The sequence below is a fragment of the Carcharodon carcharias genome, chromosome 5, assembly GCF_017639515.1.
Source record: "Carcharodon carcharias isolate sCarCar2 chromosome 5, sCarCar2.pri, whole genome shotgun sequence".
NCBI classification, from domain to species: domain Eukaryota; kingdom Metazoa; phylum Chordata; class Chondrichthyes; order Lamniformes; family Lamnidae; genus Carcharodon; species Carcharodon carcharias.
The window spans coordinates 47,381,091-47,407,954 of record NC_054471.1 but is presented as its reverse complement, the minus strand read 5'-3'; the positions used below and the strand labels follow the sequence as shown (position 1 = coordinate 47,407,954).

The 26,864-nt window shown below is 41.9% G+C and overlaps 1 protein-coding gene across 2 annotated transcripts in view; it reads left to right on the top strand.

Annotated features, from left to right (window-relative positions):
* afg1lb (AFG1 like ATPase b) overlaps positions 1 to 26,864 on the top strand; it is a 154,266-nt gene that overhangs the window by 24,000 nt on the left and 103,402 nt on the right. For both annotated transcript variants that reach the window (XM_041187264.1, XM_041187263.1), the window contains exons 2-4: positions 2,295 to 2,521; positions 11,868 to 11,919; positions 16,801 to 16,902. In XM_041187264.1, the coding sequence (XP_041043198.1) occupies positions 2,295 to 2,521; positions 11,868 to 11,919; positions 16,801 to 16,902 (381 nt within the window). The remainder of the gene's footprint in view (positions 1 to 2,294; positions 2,522 to 11,867; positions 11,920 to 16,800; positions 16,903 to 26,864) is intronic.

Below are 26,864 nucleotides of genomic sequence, written 5' to 3'. Positions count from 1 at the left end.
TGGCATCAAGGAACCCTAGCAAAACTGAAGTCAAAGGGAATCAGGGGGCAATCTCCTGGTTGGAGTCATACCTAATACAAAGGATGATGATTGTGGTTATTGGAGGTCAGCCATTTCAGCCCCAGTACATTGCTACAGGAGTTCCTTATGGTAGTGTCCTAGGCCCAACCATCTTAAGCTGCTTTATCAATGACCTTTCCTCCATCATAAGGTCAGAAATGGGGACGTTCACAGATGATTGCACAAAGATCAGTATAATTCGCGATGACTCAGACACTAACAAGCAGTCCGTGTCCATATGCTGCAAGTACTGGACAATATATGGGTTTGGGCTGATAATGGCAAGTAATATTCATGCCACGCAAGTACCAGGCAATGACCATCTCCAACAAGAAATAATCCAACCATCTCCCCATGACATTCAATGGCATTACCATTGCTGAATCCCCCACTATTAGCATCCAGGGCGATACCATTGATCAGAAACTGACTGGACCAGCCATATTAATACTGTGGCAACAAGAGCAGGTCAGAGGCTGGGAATTCTTGGAGAATAACTCACCTCCTGACTCCCCAAAGCCTGTCCACCATTTAAAAGGCACAAGTCAGGATTGTGTTGGAATAATGTCCACTTGCCTGGATGAGTGCAGCACCAACAACACACAACGAACTCAACATCATTCAGGACAAAGCAGCCCGCTCAATTGGCAGCCCATCCATCACCTTCAACATTCACTCCCTTCACCACAGCCACACAGTAGCAACACAAGATGCACTGCAGCACCTCATCAAGGCTCCTTCAACAGCACCTTCCAAACCCTGATCGCTACCACCTGGACGGACAAGGGCAGCAGACACATGGGAATACCACCAATTCAACTTCCCCTCCAAGCTACACATGATCATGACTTGGAACTATATCATCGTTCCTTCACTGTCACTGGGTCAAAATCCTGGAACTCCTTTCCTAACAACACTGTGGGTGTACCTACATCACATGGACTGCAGCAGTTCATGAAGGCAGCTCACCACCACCTTCTCAAGGGCAATTAGGGATGGGCAATAAATGCTGGCCCAGCCAGCACACTCAACATCCCAGTAATGAATAATTTTTTTTAAAAACCGTCAACTCTCTCAACCCCTCCACTGCCTCTGAATTGTCAGTCTGCTTGTCTGGATTCTAGTTCTGGATGAACAGAAATTTCCAGTTAGACCAAGGCCATTGGTCCCCACCATAAACTCCACTCCCGAGCCACTAATTCCATATCTCTCTCTGGTAACTGTCTGAGACTGAACTTGACTATTCACAATCTTGGTGTCATGTTTGACCCAGAGGTGAGGTTTCAATCAAGTATCCACGTCATCACTAAGACTGCTTATTTCCACCTCATTACGTCGCTTAACTCTGCCTCTGCCTGTTCATTTGTTGCTGAACCTCTCAGCCATGCCTTTGTTGCCCCCAGACTTGACTTTTGCAACACTCTCCACACTCCCGGTAGCATCTCATGCTCCATAAATGTAAGGTCATCCAGAATTCCATTGCTCATGTCTTAACTTGCACTAAATCCTGTTCACTTGTCGCCCCTATGCTTGGCTCCTGGTTCAGTAATACCTTGATTTTTAAAATACTGATCCTAGTTTTCAAATCTCTCCATGGCCTCACTCCTCTCCAGTTCTATAACCCCCTCCAGCCTCGCAACTTATGTATCTGAGCTCCTCTAATTCTGGCCTCTTGTGTATCCCTGATTTTAATCACAGTGGCCATGCCTTCAGCTGCCTGGCCCTAAACTCTGGCATCCTTGCCCTAAACAAACCTCTTTGCCTCGCTTTCTTGCTTTCATCCTTTAAGACTTTCCTTAAAACCTACATCTTTGGCCAAACATTAGGTAATCTGACCTAATATCTCCTTCTGTGGCTTGGTGTCATTTTGTTTTATAATGCCCTTGTGAAGTGCCTTGGTATGTCTTATTATGTGAAATGCTAAATGCTTGGTAACAAAGGCATGGATGAGAGGAAATGCAATGAAAATACATGCTGCTTGAAAGCTTTAAAAGAAGACAAAACCTGGGATGGTTAAACAGCAGCAGAAGTTGTTAAGATAATATTATTAGTCATCTGCTTTTAAAGTACTGAATATTCACTATAGCAAGCTGGTTTGAATAACTTGATTTGTGGTCTTCTTGAGACTACCTGGCCTTTCCTCTGTTTCAGAAATACAGAATCAATTTATTGTTTCTGAAGATGCCATACAGTTGAAGATTCAAGTAATCAATTTGATTTGTGCATTCTTTTAGGTTACATTCTTCCAGCAACAAACAGTGCTTCACCTGATACAAGGTTTCAGCAGAAAGGCTCTGCCTTTGCACCAAGTGTTGAAGGACCTTTGGAGCACTATGAATGGTTGGTCAGACAAGGTGACCTAAAAAGTGATGACCACCAGAGAAGGGTTGTGCAGTGTTTACAGAAGCTTCATGAAGCACTTAAAGGATACAACCCTGATCAGCAAAATTTCTTTTCAAAGGTGAGATCAGAAGTTGAGATATCAGAAGTCCAGGGGTCAGCAGGTGAGCATATTAGAGAGCTTTAAGGAGCTGCAAAGAAGCAATGCAGTATGACATCAAATTGTGATATATAATATGCTTAGTTGCCTATTTGACCTTTTGGTTTCTCTTTGTTTATTTTTTAAATCTTAGCGAGATCTGTAAAAACTCACAAATTTCTTCTATCCCATCTTGTGTAATCTACATTTGGTGCTGATAACTACATAAATAATAAAATTGCTGGAGCCTCATAGTGACCTTTGCAGTGCTAGCCATGTGGACTCTACCCTCTTGACATCCCTCCCAAAACCTCTTTGCCTTGTTGCCCTCCCCACCTTTAAAAGCTCGAAATGTAAAAATAGTAAGAGTCTCTACTAGTATTTAAAGAGGAAACGAGCAACTAAAGCTAGTGTTGGTCCTCTAGAGGATGAGTCTGGGTAATTAATAATGGAAAACAAGGAAAAGGCAAGTGTTGAACAGGTATTTTGTGTCTGTTTTCACTGTAGAAGACTTAGAAAACTTTCCAAAGATACTTGAAAATCAAGAGTTAAGAAGTGAAAGGGAGGGAGGAACTTTAAAACAATCACCATCCTGTGGGAAATGGTACTGGGAAAACTATTAGATCTAAAGGCTGAGAAATTGTCAGGATCTGATGGCCTATGTCTTAGGGTCTTAAAAGAGGTGAATGCAGAGATAGTAGAGGCATTGGTTACAACCTTCCAAAATTCCTTAGATTCTGGAAGGGTCCCAGTGGATTTGAAAATAACAAACGTAACACCTTTATTCAAGAAAGGAGGGAAATAGAACGAAGGAAACTATAGGTCAATCAGCCTAAAATCTGTCTTGGGAAGTTATTACAGAATACTTAGAAAATCAGACTGGGATCCAGCAGAGTCAGTATGGTTTTGTGAAAGGGAAATCATGTTTAACTAGTTTATTGGAGTTCTTGAAGAAGTAACAAACAATGAGGACAAAGGGGAATCTGTAGATGTGGTGTACTTGGATTTCCAAAAAGTCACATCAAAGGTTGCTACACAAAATAAGAGCTCATGGTGGAGGGGTTAACATATTAGAATAGGGGATTGGTTAGCAAACAGGAGGCAGAGAATAGGGATAAATGGATCATTTTTGGTTTGGCAAGCTGTAACTAGTGGAGTGCCATATGGATCAGTGTTGGGGCCTCATTATTTACAATCTATATCAATGACTTTGATGAAGAGACCAAATATATGGTTGCTAAGTTTTGAGATGTCAGCAAGATAGGTGGAGAGTAAGTTTTCAAGATGACGCAAACAGTCTGTAAAAAGAGACAGGTTAAGTGAGTGGGCAAAATTTGGCAGATGCAGTATAATGTGGTAAAATTTGAACTTGTCCACTTTGGCAGGAAGAATAGAAAAGCAGTACAGTATTTAAAATGGAGGGAGATTGCAGAACTCTGGTACAGAGGGTTCTGGGTGTTCTGGTACATGAATCAGGAAAAGTTAACATGCAGGTACAGCAAGTGATCAGGAAGGCAAATGGAAGTTGGAATTTATGGTGAGGGGAATGGAATATAAAAATAGAGAAGTTTTACTGTACCTGTGCAGGGCCTTGGTGAGACCACATCTGGAGTACTGTAAAGTTTGAGTCTCCTTATTTGAAAAAGATGTAATTGTGTTAGGAGCAGTTCAGAGAAGGTTCATTCAAGTCATTCCTGGGCTGAAGGGTTTATCTTATGAAGAAAGGTTGAACAGGTTGGGCCTATTCCCATTCGAGGAATGAGTGGTGATCATATTGAAACATACAAGATCCTGAGGGAACTTGACAGGGCGGATACCGGGAGGATGTTTCCACATGTTGGGGAGACTAGAACTTGAGGACACAGTTTAAGAATAAGAGGTCTACCTTTTAAGATGGGGATGAGGATCTTTTTCTCCGAGGATCGCTAGTCTGTGGAATTCTCTTCCCCAGAAAGCAGTGGAAACTGGGCCATTGAATTTATTCAAGACCAAGTTAGATTTTTGATAGGCAAGGGAGTTGAGGGTTATGGGGGGCAGACAGGAAGGTGAAGTTGATACCTCAATCAGATCAGCCATGATCTTATCGAATGGTGGAGAGGCTTGAAGGGCTGAATGGTCTCCTTCTGCTTCTAAGTCTTATGTTCAACAGTTAGTAGCCAGGGAAGTAAAGCACTCACAACTATCAGTGAAGACTCACATTTGCGTTTTGTTTTGCCGTTTTCTTGCCAAAATTACTTATAAAAGTTAAGGTCACATGAACCATTTGCGGAAGAGAGTTCCAAACTTTTACCACTGTGTCTGTAGAAGCATTTCTTCATTTCGCTCATGAAAGGTCTAACTCAAATTTTTAGACTGTGTCCTTTAGCCCTAAATGCCTCAACTCCCCCTTAGTATCTTGAAAGCTTCGATCAAATCACCTTAACCTTCTAAGTTCCAGAGAATGCAACCCAAGTTTTTGTAATCTATCCTCATATTGTAATCTTTGGAGTTCAGATATAATTTTGGTGAGCCTACGCTGCACTCTCTCCACGGTCAATATAAGCTGTGGGTGCCGAGAACTGCTCCAGATATGCCAGGTGTGGTCTTTGGAGGGCTTTGTATAGCTGAAGCTTTACTTATAGCTGCTTGTATTCTTGTCATCTGGATATAAAGGCCTGCATTACATTAGCCGCCTTGATCATATTCTGTACTTGGGGAACATTCATGTTCATGACATTTTAATGATCAAAAGTGATCTAATGATTTTAAAGTTGGCATACACTGAGAATATGCCTGATAATAGTGCCTTTTTTAAAATTTACCAATTAGAAATACAATTAACCACATCTGGATTCGACAATTAGCCACACGTGGCGAATGCATCTGACACTGTCCTCAAACCCTCCTTAACCCCATCTCGTCAACTAAGCTTGTGGTCTCCCCTTCTAATGTTATCTAATACTTTGAGTCAGTATCTATGTTCTTCTCCAAACACATCTTTGTGAAGTGCTTTAAGATGTCTCTGTATGTTCAAGATGCTATATAGATGTTACTACGATGTTCCTTGTTTTGTACCCTGGTTTCTAAACTTAACCTGTTATATATTATGTCTAGTTTCTGGATTCAGACATCAAACATGGCAACTTGGCGAGCTAACATAATACTATCAGTGCACAGGGATTGTGGATGCCCCAGTATAAACTGCTATAATTAGGAGAGGGGAGGGGGAAAAAAATTAAAACAGTTGGTGCCATGGAACTGATTATCTAGAGTGTAAGCAGCTTGTGCAAATTCAAGTAGGTGGCCTTCAGGGGCTTATTAGCTCAACTACAATATCAACGAAACATTTATTATGACATTTTCACCTAAATGACAAGGAAACAACCATGACAATTAACTAGGCAGCTTTTAAAATCTCTTTAATATGCAAATAGAAAATAGTTTCTTACTATGACGATGTTGGCTTACTAGAAAATTAGGAGCTGTTATATATAAAATCTTTAGTCCAGTCTTATACCATTTCCAAAAATATTGGCATAGATTTGCTGCTAATCTTGTGAATGAAAGAACTGCTACAGAATTCTGCTAGGATCAAATGTTCCAAAGTTGTGTTAGGAATAAAATGTTCTGAAGTAACAGTTGAAGTAAACATGGTCTGAAGCTTCAATTGTCATATCAAAATTTAACTCGGATGTAATGCCAGATTCATAGATACAAAATCTCCCTTACCTTAAATTTAGTTACATGTCAGTTTAGCTGATTTGTTCGCACTCTTGTTTCTGAGCTGGCAGCTTAAATGTTCAAGTTCTAGAGTGAGACTTGAATACATGATAGTAAGTTGACACCACGAGTGAGGGATTGCTGGGTTTTTAAAGATGATGCCGTTCAGATGAAATATTAAACCAATGTCCATCCTGCCTGTTAATGGATGTGATAATGGATGCTTCAAAGAACAGGGAATTCTCCAGGTATCCGGGCTGATATTCCTCCCACCAAAAACGTTTTAACACCAGTATTTGTATAGCACCCTTAAAAGAGTAAAAATGTCCCAAGGTGGTTCACACGAGTTATCAGATAAAATTTCATAGTGAGCCACATGGTATGTCCCACATGCACATCCTCTGTCATATTTTAGGTTGTTGTTTTCTGGTATCATGCTTACATTATTTGATGTTGCATAACACTCACACCATAAATATTCCATGCACTGATTTATTTATTTATTCATTCATCCATGGAATGTGGGTTTTGCTGGTTAGGCCAGCATTTTATTGCTCATCCCTAGTTGCCCTTGAGAAGTTGGTGGTAAGCTGCCTTCTTGAACTGCTGCAGTCTCTGTGGTATAGGTACACCCACAGTGCTGTTAGGAAGGGAGTCCCAGGATTTTGACCCAGCGACAATGAAGGAAAGGTGATATATTTCCAAGTCAGGATGGTGAGTGACTTGGAGGGGAACTCCCAGGTGGTGGTCTTGCCATCTGTCTACTGCCCTTGTCCTTCTATATGGTAATGGTCGTGGGTTTGGAAGGTGCTGTCTAAGGAGCCTTGGTAAATTCCTGCAGTGCATCTTGTAGATGGTTTACACTGCTGCTACTGTGCGACTGTGGTGGAGGGAGTGAATGTTTGTGCATGTGGTGCCAATCAAGCGACTGTTTTGTCCTGGATGGTGTCAAGCTTCTCGAGTGTTGTGTGAGCTGCACTCATCCAGGTAAGAAGGTAGTATTCCATCACACTCCTGCCTTGTGCTTTGTAGATGGTGAACAGGCTTTGGGAAGTCAGGAGGTGAGTTACTCATCACAGGATTCCTAGCCTCTGACCTGCTTGTGTAGCCACAGTATTTATATGGCTAGTCCAGTTCAGTTTCTGGTCAATGGGTAACCCCCAGGATGTTGATAGTAGGGGATTCAGTGATGGTAATGCCATTGAACATCAAAGGGTGATGGTTGGATTCTCTTGTTGTTGGATATCATCATTGCCTGACACTTGTGTGGCACAAATGTTACTCGCCACTTGTCAGCCCAAGCCTGGATATTGTCTAGGTCTTGCTGTGTTTGGACACAGACTGCTTCAGTATCTGAGGAGTCACGAAGGGTGCTGAACATCATGCAATCATCAGCGACCATCCCCACTTTGACTTTCCTTCCATCTTAAAGTCATTGATGAAGCAGCTGAAGATGGTTGGGCCGAGAATGCTACCCTGAGAAACTCCTGCAATGAAGTCCTGGATCTGAGATGACTGACCTCCAACAACCACTACCATCTTCCTTTGTGCTAGGTATGAATCCAACCAGTGGAGTGTTCCCATTGATTCCAGTTTTGCTAGGGCTCCTTGATGCCACACTCTGTCAAATACCACCTTGATTTCAAGGACAGTCACTTTTACCTCACCTCGGGAGTTCAGCTCTTTTGTCCATGTTTGAACCAAGGCTGTAATGAGGTCAGAAGCTGAGTGACTCTGGCAGAACCCAAACTGGGTGTCAGTGAGTAGGTTATTGCTAAGCAAATGCTGCTTGATAACACTGTTGATGACCCCTTCCATTACTTTACTGATGATGGAGACTGATGGGGCGGTAATTGACTGTGTTGAAGTTGTCCTACTTTTTGTGTACAGGACACACCTGGGCAATTTTCCACATAGCCAGATAGATGCCAGTGTTATAGCTGTATTGGAACAGCTTGGCTAGAGGTGCAGCACGTTCTTAAGTCCTATTGTTGGAATATTGTCAGGGCCCATAGTCTTTGCAGTATCTTGTGCCTTCAGCCATTTCTTGACATCATGTGGAGTGAATCAAATTGGCTGAAAACAGGCATCTGTGTGGCTGAAGATTGTAGCAAATGCTTTAGCCTTATCTTTTGTGCTGCAGTGTTGGCCTCCCCCATCATTGAGAATGGGGATATTTGTGGAGCCTCCTCCTCCTCCAGTGAGTTGTTTAATTGTCCGCCACCATTCACGACTGGATGTGGCAGGACCGCAGAGCTTAGATCTGATCCAGTGGTTGTGGAATCGCTTAGCTCTGTCTATCGCTTGCTGCTTCTGCTGTTTGGCATGCAACTAGTCCTGTGTTATAAGCTTCAGCAGGTTGACACCTCATTTTTGGGTATGCCTGGTGCTGCTCCTGCATGCCCTCCTGCATTCTTCATTGAACCAGGGTTGATCCACTGGCTTGATGGTAATGGTAGAGTGGGAGATATGCTGGGCCATGAGGTTACAGATTGTGTTCGAGTACAATTCTGCTGCTGCCGATGGCCCACAGTGTCTCATGGATGCCCAGTCTTGAGTTGCTATATCTGTTTACAATCTATCCCATTTAGCATGGTGGTAATGCCACGCAACTTCGTCTCCACAATGACTGTGCAGTGGTCATCCTACCGATACTGTCATGGACAGATGCATCTGCGGCAGATAGGTTGATGAGAATGAGGTCAAGTATGTTTTTCCCTCTTGCTGGTTCCCTTGGTGCTACCGAGCCACCGTTGGTGATGGACGTTGAAGTCCCCCACCCAGAGTACATTCTGTGCCCTTGCCACCCTGAGTGTTTCCTCCAAGTGGTGTTCCACAAGGAGGAGCACTGATTCATCAGCTGAGGGAGGGCAGTATGTGGTATCAGCAGGAGGTTTCCTTGCCCATGTTTGACCTGATGTGATGAGACTTCATGGGGTTAGACTGTAAAAGTTTTGATTGCTTAAAAAATGGAACTCTTCTTTTCCAATTCCCACACTGTTACCTCTAGCATTGGACTGGACAAGGGGAGAGAGAATGGAGTCAAGATAGCGAGAAATGAGTTCCATGGGGCAGGAATAGGCTGACACGATCGGTCTGCCGGGACAGTCCTGCTTGTGGATTTTGGGTAGGAGGTAGAAGCAGGCCGTCCGAGGTTGGGCGACTATCAGGTTGGAAGCTGTGGAAGGAAGATCTCCAGAGGAGATGAGGTCAGTGATAGTCCTGGAAACAATGGCTTAATGTTCAGTGGTGGGGTTGTGGTCCAGGGAGAGGTAGGAGGAAGTGTCTGTGAGTTGATGCTCAGCCTCTGCGAGGTAGAGGTCAGTGCGCCAGACAACAACAGCACCACCCTTGTCAGCGGGTTTGATGACAATGTCAGGGTTAGACCTGAGAGAACGGAGTGCAGCAAGTTCAGAGAGAGAGAGAGAGGTTAGAATGGGCGGGAGGAGCAGAGAAATTGAGACGACTAATGTCATGCCGACAGTTCTCAATGAAAAGATCAAGAGCAGGTAAGAATCCAGAGGGACGGTCCAGGTGGAGGGAGAATATTGGAGGTGGGTAAAAAGATCCGTTGAACGGGGAGAGGACTCCTGCCCAAAGAAGTGAGCATGGAGACGAAAGCAGCGGAAGAAGAGTTCAGCATCATGCCAAGCCTGAAATTCATTGAGATGAGGGCGTAAGGGTATGAAACTAAGCCCTTTGCTGAACATTGAATGTTTAGCATCGCTTATTTCACCATCGCTTTTCTTGACCTATCCACTGTCCCTAAATTGCCTGACTGCTTGTTTGACATCCAGTACTGGATTAACAGGAATTTCCTCCAACTAAATGCTGGATGACTGAAGCCATTGTCTTTAGTCCCCACTAAAAATTTGGTTCCCTCGTCACTGACTCCATCCCTCTTGCTGGCAACTATCTGAGGCTGAACCAGGCTGTTTGCAACCTAAGTGTTATATTTGAGTCAGCGACAAACTTCCAGCCACAAAGACTGCCTATTTCCACCTCCAGAACATTGATCTTTCCTTGGCCTGAGCTCATTGCTGCTGAATTCCTCACCCATGCCTTTGTTATCTCTAGACTTGACCGTCCTATTGTCCTGCTCCCACATTCTGTCCTCTGTAAATTTTGAGGTGATCCAAAATTCGGCTGCCCTTATCTTAACTTGCTCCAAGTTCCTTTCACCCATCACTACTGTGCCCATTGACCTACATTGCCTCCAGGTTTAGCAGCATCATCCTTGTTTTCAACTCACTCCCATGGCCTCATCCCTCCCTATCTCTTAACTTCCTCTAGCCATACAATTTTCTAAAATATCAGTGCTCCTCTAATGCTGGCCTCTTTGGATCCTAGCTTTTTTAAAATCACTCTACTATAGTTGGCGCGCCTTCAGCTGCGAAGCCCCAAGCTGTGGAATACCTTCCTTAACACTACCTCACTCTTCTCCTTTAAGACATTCCATAAAACATACCTCTTTTATCGAGCTAAAAGCAAAATACTGTAGATGCTGGAAATCTGAAACAAAAACAAAAATTGTTGCAAAAGCTCAGCAGGCCTGACAGCATCTGTGGAGAGAAAGACAGTGTTAACTTTTCGACTCCAGATGACTCTTCAGAAGAGTTCTGAAGAAGAGTCATATAGACTCAAAACGTTAACTCTGTCTTTCTCTCCACAGATGCTGTCAGACCTGCTAAGCTTTTCCAACAATTTTTGTTTTCTTTCATTGAGCTTTTGGTTATCTGCCCGATTTCTTCATATGAGGCTCAGTGTCTGATTTTATTTTATCTCCTCTGAAGCGCCTTTGTTGCTACATTAATTATGTTATATAAGTATATGTTGTTGCTACTGTTGAAACGTGTTTGCTCTGTGATAAGTAATTGTTTAATAGGATTAGTTATGCACTGTTTACAGCCTTGTTTATTGCCTTAACAAATGCATGTTGAATTAACCAGCAGGATCATGCTTCACTCACAGCAAAAGTAAAAGCCATCTGACACTCAAACTGATTCACGTTAATTAGTATGTCTCCTGGGCAGAGAGCTTGTCATCAGAATGTGTTACAATACGTAGTGTAATCTATAATATGATTTGTGTAAATGCTGTTGGACTTGGAGTAAACACCTGCAGATTCCATTAGTCATTACTAACCTTAGCCAGAGCATATTCTGTCTGATGCTGCCAGACCTGCTGAATTTTTCCAGGTAATTCTGTTTTTGTTCTGTCTACAGCCTTCTGTGTTTTATTACTTTAGCATGGGGAAAATTAAGAAATGGCTCTGTTAAGTTTCCAAATCAGGAGGAGTATGTTCATCTTAATCCCCTTCGCTCGCGCTCCCCCCCCCACCCCTGACTCGCGCTCCCCCCCCGCCCCCCCGTCGCTCGCACTCCCCTTGCTTTTTTATGTTGTTGGCCTTGCAGTTTTGTACGTATGGGTGTGTCTTTTCTCTGTAGGCGCGTTCATTACTTACTTGGTCCTCTTGAGTGTTTGCACATCATTAGCAGTTATCTCCCTTGGTCAAGTAATCAACTGAGAGCAACAAAACATTTTTTTAAAAAGTTGAAAATATGTACAGTGCATTTCATTTTGCTTAAGCACCTCTGAAAAATATCTGTTCCTTGTGTTGTGTTTGCAGTTTTTTGAAAGATCTAAACCTCCAAAAGGCCTTTATGTATATGGAGATGTTGGTAAGTCTTGATAATTGTTCTGCACCCTGGCACATTAAGCTGCGACTGCATATTTTAGCTGCTGTTGATTTGATTGATGTATATTCTTCTCATACATTATAATTATATTGGAAATATATTAGCTGATCTTCCATTGTGCTGTATGACCAGGTGAAGTGGGATCACAGGCTGTGGATATTTGAAAACCAGATAATTAAAAACAAATGTTGGCTTAAATCAGTGGAACTAATAAGTGGCATTTATTCCAGTGCATTGTGAGATATACCACAGGATAGCATTTTTAAATTGTTTTCCCAAGTTGACCCAAATGGACACTTTTTGAATGGCGTCAAATTTGAATATATTCAGTCTATTGAGTGTTTGAACTTCACACCACTTAGAATAATGGTGTGGAATTAACTGAATAAAACTTTAGATCTTCATCATGGGAGGAAGGAAACACCAAAATACTTGAACTGTAGTAATGCAGAAAAAAAGCAGCACTCTTCAAAAATGCTTATTATGAAGTTATGGCATAGTGGTATTGTCACTGTACTGGTATTTCAGAGACCTGGGCTCAAATCTCACCACAGCAGATAGTGAAATTTGAAATTCAGTGAAAATCTGTATCGAAAAGTCTGATGATCACAAAACCATTGTAGATTGTTGTAAAAACCCATCTGGTTCACTAATGCTTTTGGCCGTTTCCCCTAATGTCACCTTATATGACTCGGTGTCAAATCTTGCTTTTTAATTCCACTATGAAGCACTTTGGGACAATTTATTATGTTAAAGGTGCTATAAAAATTCAGTTTGTTTTAGTGAGTGAGTGCAGCATAGCAAGGTCAAGGGCACATTTTCAATACAATATAGGATTTACCTAGTATGGATGGAGCAGGGTGGGAGTAGGCTCTCACCTTTAGCTGAATTTGGGTAAGAGGAGGAGGATGAGGGTTCCTGGCACCTGACAGCAGCAAGGGAGGGGAAATCTGGGTCATGAAATCAGGCAGGCTTTGGGTGTTTGGTGCTATGGGATGCAGGGTGCAAAAGCATAATGAGATCAGGCAGTCATAGTGGAGCAGGTTAGGGGTAGATGATTGGCAATTGGAGTAATGGAAAGGCAACTGAGGCGCCATTACAGGCAGCTGTGGCCAGAGCTATGCCATGTGAAAGGGACTGCAGTAGTGTCATTTTTTTTAAAGATTTATTCATTCATGGGATATTGGTGTCACTGGCAAGGCCAGTAAATATTGCACATCTTTAATTACCCTTGAAAAGGTGTTAGTCAACTGCTTTCTTGAATGGCTCCACTCCATGTCGCAAAGGTACTCCCATGGTGCTGTAGGGAGTTCTAGGAGTTTGACCCATTGACAGTAAACGAACAGTGATGTATTTCCAAATCAGAATGGCTTGCAACTTGGAGGGGCAGTGGGAGATCGTGGTGTTCCCATGCTTCAGTTGCACTTTTCCTTGTTGGAGGTAGAGCTTGTGGGATTGGGAAGTGCGGCAGTGTGTATTGGGAATGGTACACATTGCAGCCATATTGTGTCACTAGTGAAGAGAGTGAATATTTCAGTTAGTGGATGGGATGCAAATCAAACAGGTTCCTCTGTCCTGGATGGCATTGGGTTGCTTGAGTGTTGCAGGAGTTGCACCTCTCCAAGAATGTGGAGAATATTCCATCCTGCTCCTGACTTGTGTCCTGGAGATAGTGAAAAAACTTTGGTGAGGCACTTGTCATAGAATACCCAGCCTCTGACCTGCTCTTGTAGTCACAGTATTTATGTAGCTAGTCCTGTTAAGTTTCTGGTCAGCTTTGACCACCAAAATGTTGATTCGGGATTCAAAGATGATAATGCTGTTGAATGTCAAGGAAGAGGTGAATATGCAGCTTTGTCTAAAGAATTGTGAATGGAATTCAAGACTTTGCAATCATCAGCGAATATGGGAATGTTGTTGATGAAGCAGCTGAAGATGGCTGGGTCGAGGACACTACCCTGAGGAATACCTGCAGTGATGTCCTGGAACTGAGATGATTGGCCTGGAACAACCACAACCATCTTCCTTTGTGTTAGATATGACTCCAACCAGTGAAGAGTTTTCCCCCAATCCTGATTGACTTCAATATTACTGAGGCTTATTGGTGCCTTACTGTTTAACTTGATATCAAGGTCAATCACAGTCACCTCGCCCACTATTCAGCTCTTTTCGTCTATGTATGAACCAAGGCTGTAATGAAGTCTGGAGCTTCCAACACAAACTGGGCATCACCCACTGCCTTATTATTATTGATAGCATTGATGACAGCTTCCATCAGTTCGCTGATGATTTGAGAGTAGACTGATGAGGTGGTGGATTGGCTGTTTAGGATTTGTCTTGCTTTTTGTGGATAGATGGAAATTGGTGGGTAGTTGCCAGTGTTATAGCTGTACTGGAACAGCTTGGCTAAGGGCTCGGCTAGCTTAGGACCACAAGTCTTTGGTTCTACAACTAGGATGTTATTGGGGCACTTAGCTTTTGTTGTGCAAAGCATGCTCAGCCAAATCTTGACTTCACATAGACTAAATTGAATTGGTTGATGACTGGCATTTGGGAGGAGGCTGAAATGGATCATCCATTTGGCAATGTTCCCTTTAAAATTTAGTTGTAGTGCATGGCCTTTTTAAATATCTTTGCACAGTCACATATGAGTTATTTATCCCAGAACAAGGCCTGTGTGGTACTTTTCAGGCTGCTGTGTGGCTGCACAGTTGAGTGGAAACATTGCCAGTCAGTATTTCAGGCAGAAAATGGTTGTTAATGCTTTATCCTTGTCCTTTGCACTCATGTGATGAGCTCTGTCATCGTGGAGACATTAATGGAGCCACCTCCTTCCGTTAGTTTTATCAACCACCAGTTACAACCAGATGAGGTTGCATGGCAGAGCTTTAATTGATGCATTGGTTGTTGGATCACTTAGCTCTGTCTAAGGCATGCTGCTTTCATTGTTTAGCAAGTAAGTTGTGTTGTAGCTTCATCAGATTGGCATCACATTTTTAGATGCTCGCTAGTACTGCTCCTGATATGCACTCCTCATTAAACCAGGGCTGATCCTCAGGCTTGATGGCAATGGTAGAGTGAAGGATATGCTGGGCCATGAAGTTACAGGTTGTGGTGGTATTTAATCTTGCTGCTACTGATGACTCTCAGCACCTCATGCATACCCTGTTTTGAGCTGGTAGATTGATAACAGATCTATCTCATTTAATTCAGTGGTAGTGCCATGCAACATGGTGGAGGGTGACCCCAATGTGAAGATGGACTTCATTTCCACAAGGACTTTGCAGTCAAGAGTGGCCCTGATTCCGACCAACACTGATGGACAGATACATCTGCAACAGTGGATTAGTGAGGGTGATGTCAAGTAGGCTTTTTCCCTGGTATTGGTTCTCTTGCCACACTGCAAGCCTATTCTAGTAGCCATGTCCTTCAGGACTCAGCCAACTGAACCAGTAGGGGTCAATTACCAGTGGGTATAGATTTAAGGTGATTAGTAGAAGGATTAGAGGGGACATGAGGAAAAACTTTTTCACCCAGAGGGTGGTGGGTGTTTGGAATTCACTGTCTAAATTGTTGGTTGAGGCTGAAACACTCAACTCATTTAAAAGGTACCTGGATCTGCACTCTAAAGCGTTATAACCTGCAAGGCTACGCACCAGGCACTGGAAAGTGAGATTAAGAATCAGTGGCTAGTTTTTGTTTTGGCTGGCGCAGACACAATGGGCTGAATGGCCTCTTTCTGCACCGTAACTTTTCTATGGTGTTACTAAGCCACTGTTTGTGATGAACTTTGAAGTCAACCAAGTTCTTTGCCCTGATATCCTCAGTGCATCTTCGAAGTGGAGTTCAGCATGATGGAGTATCGATTCATCAGCTTAGGGAAGGAGGGGGAGAGGCACAAAAGATGGTGATTAGCATAAGTTTCACGGCCACATTTGATCTGATCCCTTGAGACCTAATTGGGTCTGTTGAGAAATCCAAGGACCACTCCCTCATGAATGTATACCATTGTGCTGCCACCACTGGTGAGTCTATCCAGTCTGTGGGACAGGGCATACCTAGGGATGGTAAGGAAAGAGTCTGGGACGTTGACTGATGGTTATCATTCTGTGATGTAACTGTCAGCACAGTTCTCTTAGTCTCCAGATGTTAGTGAGAAGAACTTTGCAGGGTCAATGGGACTGTTTGTGCCTTTATTATGTCCAAATAATGTTGGGTAGCCCATCCAGTTTTATGCTGTTTCACGCTGGTTCTTAGCAGTTTGTTACATGCTAGGCAGTTGAGTCAATCACGTTTTTTGTGTTTCTGGAGTGGCATAGAGACCAAACCAGGTAAGGATGGAAATTTCCGTACCTAAAGGCCATTAGTGAACCAGACAGCAGTTTAGTCGCTGCATAGTCATCATTACTGATGCTAGCTTTTTTAAATTCCATATTTATTTAATTAACTGAATTTAAACTATGTTGGGATTTAAACTCCCATCTCTGAATTATTATCCCAGGTCTCTGGATTACTATCCCAGTAACATACCGCTCTGCTACTGCACTCAACTGTGCTCATTGCATAGATTAGTAAAGGAAGCAAGAAAAACATCAGCTTAAAAAAAAATTCTCCCAAATCAATGGTTTTGTAACTGGGTGTTGCCAAATTAAAACTGTTAGTCTTTGCATATCTATATAGTAATTGCGAAAAGACAAATTCCACAATGTTGGTTAACCTATGCATCTACAAAGCTTTCACCTTCATATGTTGATTGAAAATAAAGGTTGACACATTATGCTCCTTACTTTTTATGTAAAAATCTAATGAAAGGAAACGTCATTACCTATTTTTGTGATGCAAAACCTCCCTTGTTCTTCACAGGGACGGGGAAGACGATGGTGATGGACCTGTTTTATTCTCATGCGGCAGTTAAAAGGAAAAATCGAGTACATTTTCATGGTTTTATGCTGGACGTCCATCAAAGTAAGATATCCTAACTAGAGCACCAGAAATGCAGAATGTCAGCAGAAATGCAATACTTTTTAACCTTGTATCATAAAGTCAATTTGCATTGTAGCTCCTATTGTCTACAACAGAGTGGTAACTTGTGGATTCACATCTGCTAATCCTCATGCAATAAGTTCTCAGTTTCAAATCGGCTTCCATCAGGAAGTGGGAAAGAGTGATCAAGATCTTAAAGGCAAGAAGGAAAAATAATAGAGTTGCCCTGAGTTACCCTTGCATATCCCTGAAAGCTATTTTTGGAGCAACATTGATGGAGGTTGGGAAAGAAAGGGGCTTGGTCCTTCTGGTCAGGAAACATATGGTGCTGGGTGATGATTGGAGGGGCAGTTGTGCAGAAGAATTATCAACTTCTTTTAAAAATAACATGTATTTGTTGCCAGAATGTTCTTTGACCTGAATATCTGGGTTGTGTTCAGCCTATGCTGAAGCTGTAAAGATATCCTCTTGTAAGAATATCATTTAAAATGAGTTTGGATAGTTTCAGCCCAGTTCTGGATATGAGCACATGATGCAAAACATTCCCAAATTTGATATAAATTGCCACTTGTAAACAGGCCAAAGGGGTTGCTACTGTGGAAGAAAGAAAAGTTGTCCTGGTGCAATAGAGAATACTCTAAGACTATGTTACACCTGATCTTGGGATGCTTGATGTTGACAGATTTCCTGAAGTAGATATGCATATTTTAAATATTGCAAAGACCCTCACCCTGATGAATACAAAATTCACCAGAAGAACTAAAGATATAAGAAATAGGAGCAGGAGTAGGCCATTTGGTCCATCGAGCCTGCTCTGCCATTCAGTAGGATCATGGATGACCTGATTGTGGCCTTAACTCTACGTTCCTGCCTGCTGTTAAACTTCTAAGGAGGATACCATAAGTCAAGCTTTACTCTGTTTTGACTTATTTGCAAATAAATGTGAATATACAAGTGTATAACTCCTCACCCTACCCATCACCCTAGTAACAATATGCACTCAAATAATGAATGCCCTCCACCTATTTATCCTTGCCCTTAATTTATATGATTAATGGATTTTCTTCCATTATTTACATGAAACTTAACAATTAATGCTCACAATAGCAAAAAACGAAGAAGAAAGAAAAAAATTACTTTCGATATTAGAAGTTCCTCATCTCGCACCCCCAGTAGCTTCTTGGTACAAGCACTCCTTTTTGTAAGACAAATCAGATAGTTGATGACTTAGAGATTTCCTTTTTTTCTACGACTTGTTTCATGTTAACAAGGTCTATTCTTAATCCTTTTTCACTTAAGCTTTTTGTCGAATAAACGTTATTCTACAAGGAATAATTACCTATGTAGTGTTCAATGGGCAAACTGTTTTAAGTACACCCTTTGTACAGAATTTCCTCGAATATTTAACAAATAAAATTTTTCTTTTTCCTTATTTTCATGGGATGTGGGTGTTGCTGGCAAGGCCAGCATTTGTTGCCCGTCTCCAATTGACCTTGAACTGAGTGGTTTGCTCAGCCATTTCAGAGGGCAGCTAAGTCAACCACATTGCTGTGGGTCCGGAGTCACATGTAGGCCGGACCAGGTAAGGATGGCAGATTTCCAGATGGGTTTTTACAATAATCAATGTTCGCTTCATGGTCACTGAGACTAGCTTTATAATTCCAGATTTTTATTAACTGAATTCAAATTTCACCAGCTGCCATGTTGGGATTTGAACCCATGTCCCCAGTACATTACCATGGATCTCTGGATTACCAGTCCAGCGACATTACTACTACGCCATCTCCCCCTAATTTCGTATCCACTGACAGGAGCCAGTGTTTCTGCAGCTGAAGTACTTTTAACAACCCTTTTTACTTCCTTAGGTTCCCAGACTAAAGGGCAATATTCCCCAGTTTCGATCACCAAAAATATTATGAAACCTGCTGCATTTGAATACCCATCAGGAAGATTTAGATGAGAGGCATCACTAAAAATGACTAATTTCATGTTCTTTGAGTCACCCATAGATAGAAATTTAAATATGCATCTCTCCATATTTAATTTTTAAAAATGTTGTATTTGTCCTTAAAACTTCCTCGACTTTAGTGTGCTTCATTGTAGTACCTAGTTCCAATACATCAAATCTTGAATCTGGTCTTATGTTCAACTGACCAATCAAGCTTTGCAATTGTTCTAATTCTTCTTTTAGATGTGACATCATCTGTCTGTGATGTTCTAGCCTGATTATTGGAACAAGAATAACACATTCTACATAAGGTTGCTAACTCAAAATTACACTAGTTACTCTAAACCATCCTAGCGGGTAGGTTTGCTAGTGCAGTTGGGAGGAGCTTAAACTAATTCGGCGGGGGGGTGACACACAATGTTAGCAGAGTAGGGACACATCATAATACAGTAAAACAATCAAGTCAGAGGGAGTACAGCTGCATTAAGTTTCAAGGAAGTAAGGCAATGCTGGATGCCTCTAATGCCAGGAGTATTACAGGTAAAACGGATGAGTTAAGGGTGAGGATTGACACATGGAATTGTGATATAATAGCCATCACTGAGACGTGGTTGAGGGAAGGGCAGGATTGGCGGTTCAACATTCTGGGATAGTTTCAATATTGGTTAAATGTTCAAGATGATGGCCACGAAGTGAGGTCCATGGACTGGCAGAATGGGGTAAAAGATGGAAAGAAAGAAAACAAGTCCTCATAATAGGTCAAAGAGTGACTCATGTTTCAAAACTATCATGTACCTGAGAAAAAGAGTCTCCAATCACACAGAGGAGAGATCTTACAGTAGTAGTCCTGAAAGCCATCAAAATACAAGTAGAGGCCGCAGTTTTAATAGATTGCACAATAAAAGTAGGCTACAGAACAGTCTAGAGATAGGATAGGAGCAGAAGTCCTCATGACCGTGAGGTTTTGTTGGCTTCCAATAAACTAGTTGGTAATTAAAAGAGGCAAAACAAAAATTAGATAGCCTGGAGGAATTGGAATTGGGAGTTTATTCTGAAATACCAGATAGAGTAGATGGATTGGTATAGAAAAGCTGCAGATAGGACTTAAGGCTAAAGCAAGGCTAGTTGCCCTGGGTCTTAAGACCAACTGGACCTTACAGATGTTAGAGTAGGAAAGCAATCCTGAAAGTCTTTGTAGCCCTTTTGACCACATATTCATGGGAGATCAATTGATTGAAACTTAGGGTACAAAGTGGCAAGTAACATTTGTACCATACAAGTGCCAGGCAATGACCATCTTCATGAAGAGAGTACCCATGACAATTAACTGGCATTATCTTCGCTGAATTCCTCATTATTGACATCCTGGGGTTACCACTGACCTGAAACTGAACTGGACCAGTCACAGAAATACTGTGGCTACAGGAGCAGGTCAGAGGCTGAGTACTCTGAGGTGAGTAGCTCACTTCCTGACTCCCCTGTCCACCACCTACAAGACACAAGGGACAGTCACATTGTTAGGTGTTTATTCTAGACCCCCAGATAGTCAGTGGGAAATTGAAAAGCAAATATGTGCACAATTTGCGGAGGTGTGTAAAAGCAATAACAATAGGGTAATTATATTAGGCGATTTCAACTTTCCCAACATTAATTGGGATAGACATAGTGTTAAGGGCTTGGATGGAGTGGATTTCTTGAAATTTATACCGGAGAATTTTTTATGTAGAGGGTCCGACAAGGGTCGGCGCAGTGCTGGACCTAATTCTGCGGAATGAAGCCGGACAGGTGGCTGAGGTGGTGGTGGAGGAGCACTTTAGTGATTGCGGCCGCAACATGGTACAATTTTAAGTTTGTTATGGACAAAGAAATAGACAAGTTGCAAGAAAATGTTTTGGATTGGGGGATAGTGCATTTTAGTAAAATAAGGCAGGATCTGGCCAAGGTAGACTGGGAACAGCTACTTGTCGGGAAATCTACAGAAGAACAGTGGGGGGTGTTCAAAAAGGAAATGGGCAGGGTACAGGCTCAACATGTTCCCTCTAGGGTGATAGGAAGGAATAACAAGCCCAGAGAACCATGGATGACTAGAGATATTCAGGATACAATGAGAAGGAAAAGAGAGGCTTTTAGCCGGTACAAGGGGAGCAAATCAGTAGAGGCATTAGTGGAGCTTAAGAAAGCAATTAGGAGAGAAAGCTCTGGCTGGTAAAAGTAGGGAAAATCCCAAGATATTCTATAAATATATCAATGGGAAGAGGATAACCAGGGAAAGAGTAGGGCCCATTAGGGATCAAGGGGGAAATGTATGGGTGGAGCCAGAAGACATCGGTAGGGTGTTGAACGAATACTTCACATCTGTCTTCACCCAAGAGAATGAGGATGAAGGTATAGAACTCGGGGAGAGAGACTGCGAGGTTCTTGAGCAAATTGATGCAGGGAGTGACAAGGCATTGGAGGTGTTGGCAGGCTTAAAAATGGACAAATCACCAGGTCCGGATGATTTGTGTCCCAGACTGCTGAGGGAGGCAAGGGAGGAGATTGCAGGGGCTCTGACCCAAATTTTTAATTTCTCTCTGGCCACTGGGGAGGTGCCAGAGGACTGGAGAATAGCTAATGTGCTTCCACTATTTAAAAGGGTTGTAGAGATAAGCCAGGGAACTACAGGCCAGTGAGTCTCACGTCAGTGGTAGGGAAACTATTGGAGAAAATTCTGAAGGAGAGAATCTATCTCCACTTGGAGAGGCAAGGTTTGATCAGGGATAGTCAGCATAGCTTTGTCAGAGGGAGGTTATGCCTAACAAATTTGATTGAATTTTTTGAGGAGGTGACCAGGTGATGAGGGTAGTGAGTGAATCTGGATAACATTTTGGCCAATCTGTTCCACACACTGTTGAGGTGCAACCACTTCTAAACACTGCATAGTTAAATGAATCCATGACAAGTGTATCATCACTGGACTAAAGCTTCTTGTGGCTGGTATAATTCCTTTAGACTGATTGTCCCAATTTTCAGTCTCCAAATTCTGTCATGCTTCACTTTGAAAACATTACTTTTCAGCTTTGGACAGTTAATCACATAATATTTTGTGACATACGAACAGGAATAGGCCATTCAGCTTGTTGAGCCTACTCTGCTATTCAATTAGATCATGGCTGATCAGCTACCTCAATGCCACTTTCCCACACTATCTCCATAACCCTTGCTGTCATTTGTTTCCAGAAATCTATTGATATCTCTCTTGGACATGCTCAATGATTGAGCTTCTGTACCTGAAGTACCCATTAACTGTCCTTGGTGTTCCTGGGGTCCATTTACCCACTGATGCTTCTCCAGTCCTGTCATCTGCCTTGGTATCCAGATCTGCTAAAATTGCTTTCATCCTAATTCCTCCTGTCTGCAACTCTTTGTACTGGTGCCTATATCCAAAATACCCGAATCATTGAGTCCTCCATCCTTTGTGCCACCATGGGATGTCCCATTTATGCCATCAAGGCTGTTGAAAAATGTAGGGACATAACCCATGTCTACATGTCCACTTTATTTTTCTGTTGGCCATAAGGTTCAGACTCTTGAGAACATTGGAGGGTAATCACGCCCTGACTTTCTGCCATGCTTCAAGAAAGCTACTCTGATTGCTACCTTCTGTCTTGAAAAAATCTTAAGTTTCCAACTTTCACCTTTAGGCAACCATCCCTTGTTTCCACGTTAAACTTCTAAGCCATTTCGTGAAGGAGGAGATCAGTAGCTAATCTTAACTTATTTTTGATTTATTGACAAATGAAACATTACAAGTGTAATAGCTCCTTACCCTACTCACCACTCCAGTGTCAATAAGTGTCTCTTTATATGTGCTCAAACAACAAATGCCCCCCCCCTAATTATACCTACCTTTAATCGATACAATTAACACCCTCCCGCTATAACCCTTGACTCTCCTTGTAGATCAAAAATCTGTCTAACTCAGCCGATTCCATGACCCAACCTCCACTGCTCTCTGTAGAATATGATTCCAAAGACTAACAACCCTCTGAGAGAAGAAATTCCTCCTCATCTTAAATGGGGACCTTTTAGTTTTAAACTGTGCCTCCTAGAGCTAGATTCCTCCATGAGAGGAAACAACTTTTCGGCACCAACTGTATCAAGCCCCCTCAAAATCTTCTTTGTTTCAATAAGATCATCTCTCATTCTTCTAAACTCCAATGAGTGTAGGCCCAAACTGCTCAACCTTTCTTCCCTGGAATCAGCCTAGTGAACTTTCCCTGAACGGATTCCAATACATGTAAATCCCTCCTTAAATAAAGAGACCAAAACTGTACAAGTTTCTCTAGGTGTGGTCTCACCAATGCCCTATATGGTTATAACAAGACTTCCCTACTTTTATACTCTATCCCTTGCATTCTTTATTACTTGCTGTACCTGCATGCTAACTTTTTGTGATTTATGTACAAGAACACAAATCCCTTTGTACTGTGGTATTCGGTAGCTTCTCTCCATTTAAATAATATGTTTCTTTTCTATTCTTCCCACAAAATGGACAACCTCACATTTCTCACATTATACTCCATCTGCTAAATTTTTGCCCACTGACAACCTATCTATATCCCTTTGTATCCTCTTCATAACTTGCTTTCCTATCTATCTTGGTATCATCAGCAAATTTGGCTGCAGTACAATCAGTCCCTTCATCCAAGTCATTAATATAGATTGTAAATAGTTGAGGCCCCAACACTGATCCCTGTGGCACCAAGGCTCCTTAGACAGCACCTTCCAAAAACCCATGACTGCTACCGTCATGGAGGACAAGGGCAGCAGACACATGGGAACACCACTACCTGGAAGCTCCCCTCGAAGTCATTCCATCCTGATTTAGAATTATATCGCCGTTCCTTCACTGTCGCTGGGTCAACATGCTGGAACTCTCTTCCTAATAACACTGTGGGTTACCTACACCACAGGGACTGCAGCAGTTCGAGAAGGAAGCACACCACCACCTTCTCCAGGGCAACTAGGGATGGGCAATGAATGCTGACCCAGCCAGCGATGGCCACAATGTCCCATGAATGAATAGAAAAAAACTCCACTTGTTACTGTTAGCCAACTTGAGAATGATCCATTTATCTGACTCTGTTTCTTGTTAGTTAGCCATTCCTCTATCCATGTTAATGTGTCACACCCAATCACCATGAACTGTTATCTTGTGCAGTCACCTTTTATGTGGCACCTTATCAAATACTTTATGGAAATCCAAATACATTACATTTACTGGTACCCCTTTATCCACCCTACTTGTTACATCATGAAAGAATGCTAATAAATTAGTCAAAAATGATTTCCTTTTCACAAAACTATGGTAACACTGCCTGATTGTATTACAATTTTCTAAACGTCCTGCTACTACCTCCTTAATAACAGATTCTAGCATTTTCCCAAGGATAGACATTAGGTTAACTGGCCCACAGTTTCCTGCTTTCTGTCTCCCTCTTGAACGGAGATGTTACATTTGCGCCTGGGATCCATCCCGAATCTAGTGAATTTTGGAAAATTACAATCAATGCATCCACCATCTCTGCAGCCACTTCTTTTAATACTCTAGGATGCAGGTCATTAGGTCCAGGGGACTTGTCGGCCTTTAGTCCCAATAGTTTTCCTGGTACTTTTTCTCTAGGATCAAGATTGTTTTAATTAAGTTGAACTTCATATATTTGAAGTTATAATTACCCTTCCAGCAGGTGTTCCTCATTTTGATTGTGATATTAGGATGAAGGGTGACCAAAAGCCAAGTGCTTTGTGACATGAAGGAAGGGAATTCATGGTCACTTAATTACCTCAGACTATGTTTGCATACCAATTGACCATCTTGAGAGCAACAACAATATGGATATTTGTGAGTTGCATTGAAATACATAAAAGTTAACGCACAGAAACAGACCATTTTACCCAACCAGTTCCTGTTGGTGTTTGCTCACCCCGTGAGAAAATTGTCCTGAATAGGTTTATGCACGCTGTTCCTTTATCCCTTTTTCTTCTTCGACCTATCCAATCTAATTTGCATATTGACATTATTTCTGCCTCGGCCACTAATCCTGGAAGTAAATTCTACAATCTCAGCATAAAACTGACTCCAAAATGGTGGTAGCACCATCATGTGGTGGAACCTTGAGTAATGTTACATTTTGCAACTGTAACATACACTTTTTTATGACTCATGCTCAGTTCTTGTTTTTCATTACCATTTCTAGTATCACAATTGGTTACATCTCTTTGTAAGTTATTTTAGAATGTTTATTTCCATCCTTCTGATTTATCTATTTTTTTTAACTATGTGACAGTTGCACGAGCTCTTTGCACCAACTGTAACCTATTCTTTTAAAAAAAGCTACAAAAGAAATCAAACTTTTAATATTTTTAGTATTCCTTTGTTTAATATCCTCTCAGGTCACAAATTATTCCAAACCATACAGTTCTCATCTTAAACTTTTAACATTTCTTTCTTTATGTTTTTCTTTTTGAGACCTTTTTATGTCATAAGCAACGAGCTTGTTATCATTGCTATCACACATCACCTATATTTATTTAACTAATTGCCTCTCAGCATTATCCCTGTTAGCTCTTCCCTTATTTTATCTTATTTTCCTGCTCATCTAAGGCCAATTTTGACTAATTTTGCATAATGATTGTTCTTAGGCAGGAGGCACAATTTTTTGTTCATTACTGTATGTATGCTCCTCCTCTTATTTGCTGATCTGTTAAATGCTGTTATTTATTTACTTTCCCCAAAAGTCTGTTCTTTGAGGCTAAAGGCAGTGTTTATTTATTTTCGAGAAGCTCACTATTTTATATTGGCTATGGTGTTCTGATTTAATTTGGATGTAAATCTGTCTCTACTTCCCTGTGGTTCGCTGGCTGCACTTAGCCCCTGCTCTTTCTGGTGTTTCATAAACATTCCTCCATTTAAAATTACTTTCCATTTATATTTACTTCACCTTTATCTTTGTTTTATCCTAAACTCTGCCTCCATCAACCCCCTTTCTCAAATATCCACTATTCAATGGCAGATTGGCACCACATTCACAAACATTCACTCCCTCCACCATCGACGCACAGTAGCAGCAGTGTGTTCCATCTACAAGATGCACTTCATAAATTCACCAGGGTTCCTTAGACAGCACCTTCCAAACCCACAACCACCTCCACCTAGAAGGGCAAGGGCAGCAGACAGATGGGAACACTGCCACCTGGAAGTTCCCCTCCAAGTCACTCACCATCCTGACTTGGAAATATATCGTCGTTCCTTCACTGTCGCTGGGTCAAAATCCTGGAACTCTCTTCCTAACAGCACTGTGGATGTACCTACACCATGTGGACTGCAGCGGTTCAAGAAGGCAGCTCACCACTACCTTCTCAAGGGCAATTAGGGATGGGCAATAAATGCTGGCCCAGCCAGCGAAGCCTACATCCCGTGAATGAATAAAAAAAAAATACCCATTGTCTGCAGTACCCACTCCTCATTTCCAAGCTATCATACTTCAGACATCTTCTCACTTCCTATGGCCGCAAAACTCATCGAAACATTTCACTCCCCAAAACCCCCCCCCCCTGCAGTGTGTCTTCTCATTTCATCAGTCTGTACACTGAGGTCTACAGCTATCCTTTTCATTTTATTACTTTTCCCAAGTTTTGTCAGCTGTATTCTTTGAAATTATGCTATGCTTTGTATACCCAAGTGCAGATCATTAATATACATTAAAAAGAAGCAGTCCTAGTACTGACCCTTGGACACACCATTATATAACTTTCCCCCAGTCTTCACTGTTCCTCTCTGCTTTCCATTTCTTAGCCAATTTCATATTCATGATGCCACTATACCTTTAATTCCATGGGCTTTAATTTTGCTAACAAGCCTGTTAGGTGGCAATTTATCAATACCTTCTGAAAGTTCATATCCACAACATCAGCTGCACTACCCTCATCAACCCTCTGTTATTTCATTGAAGAG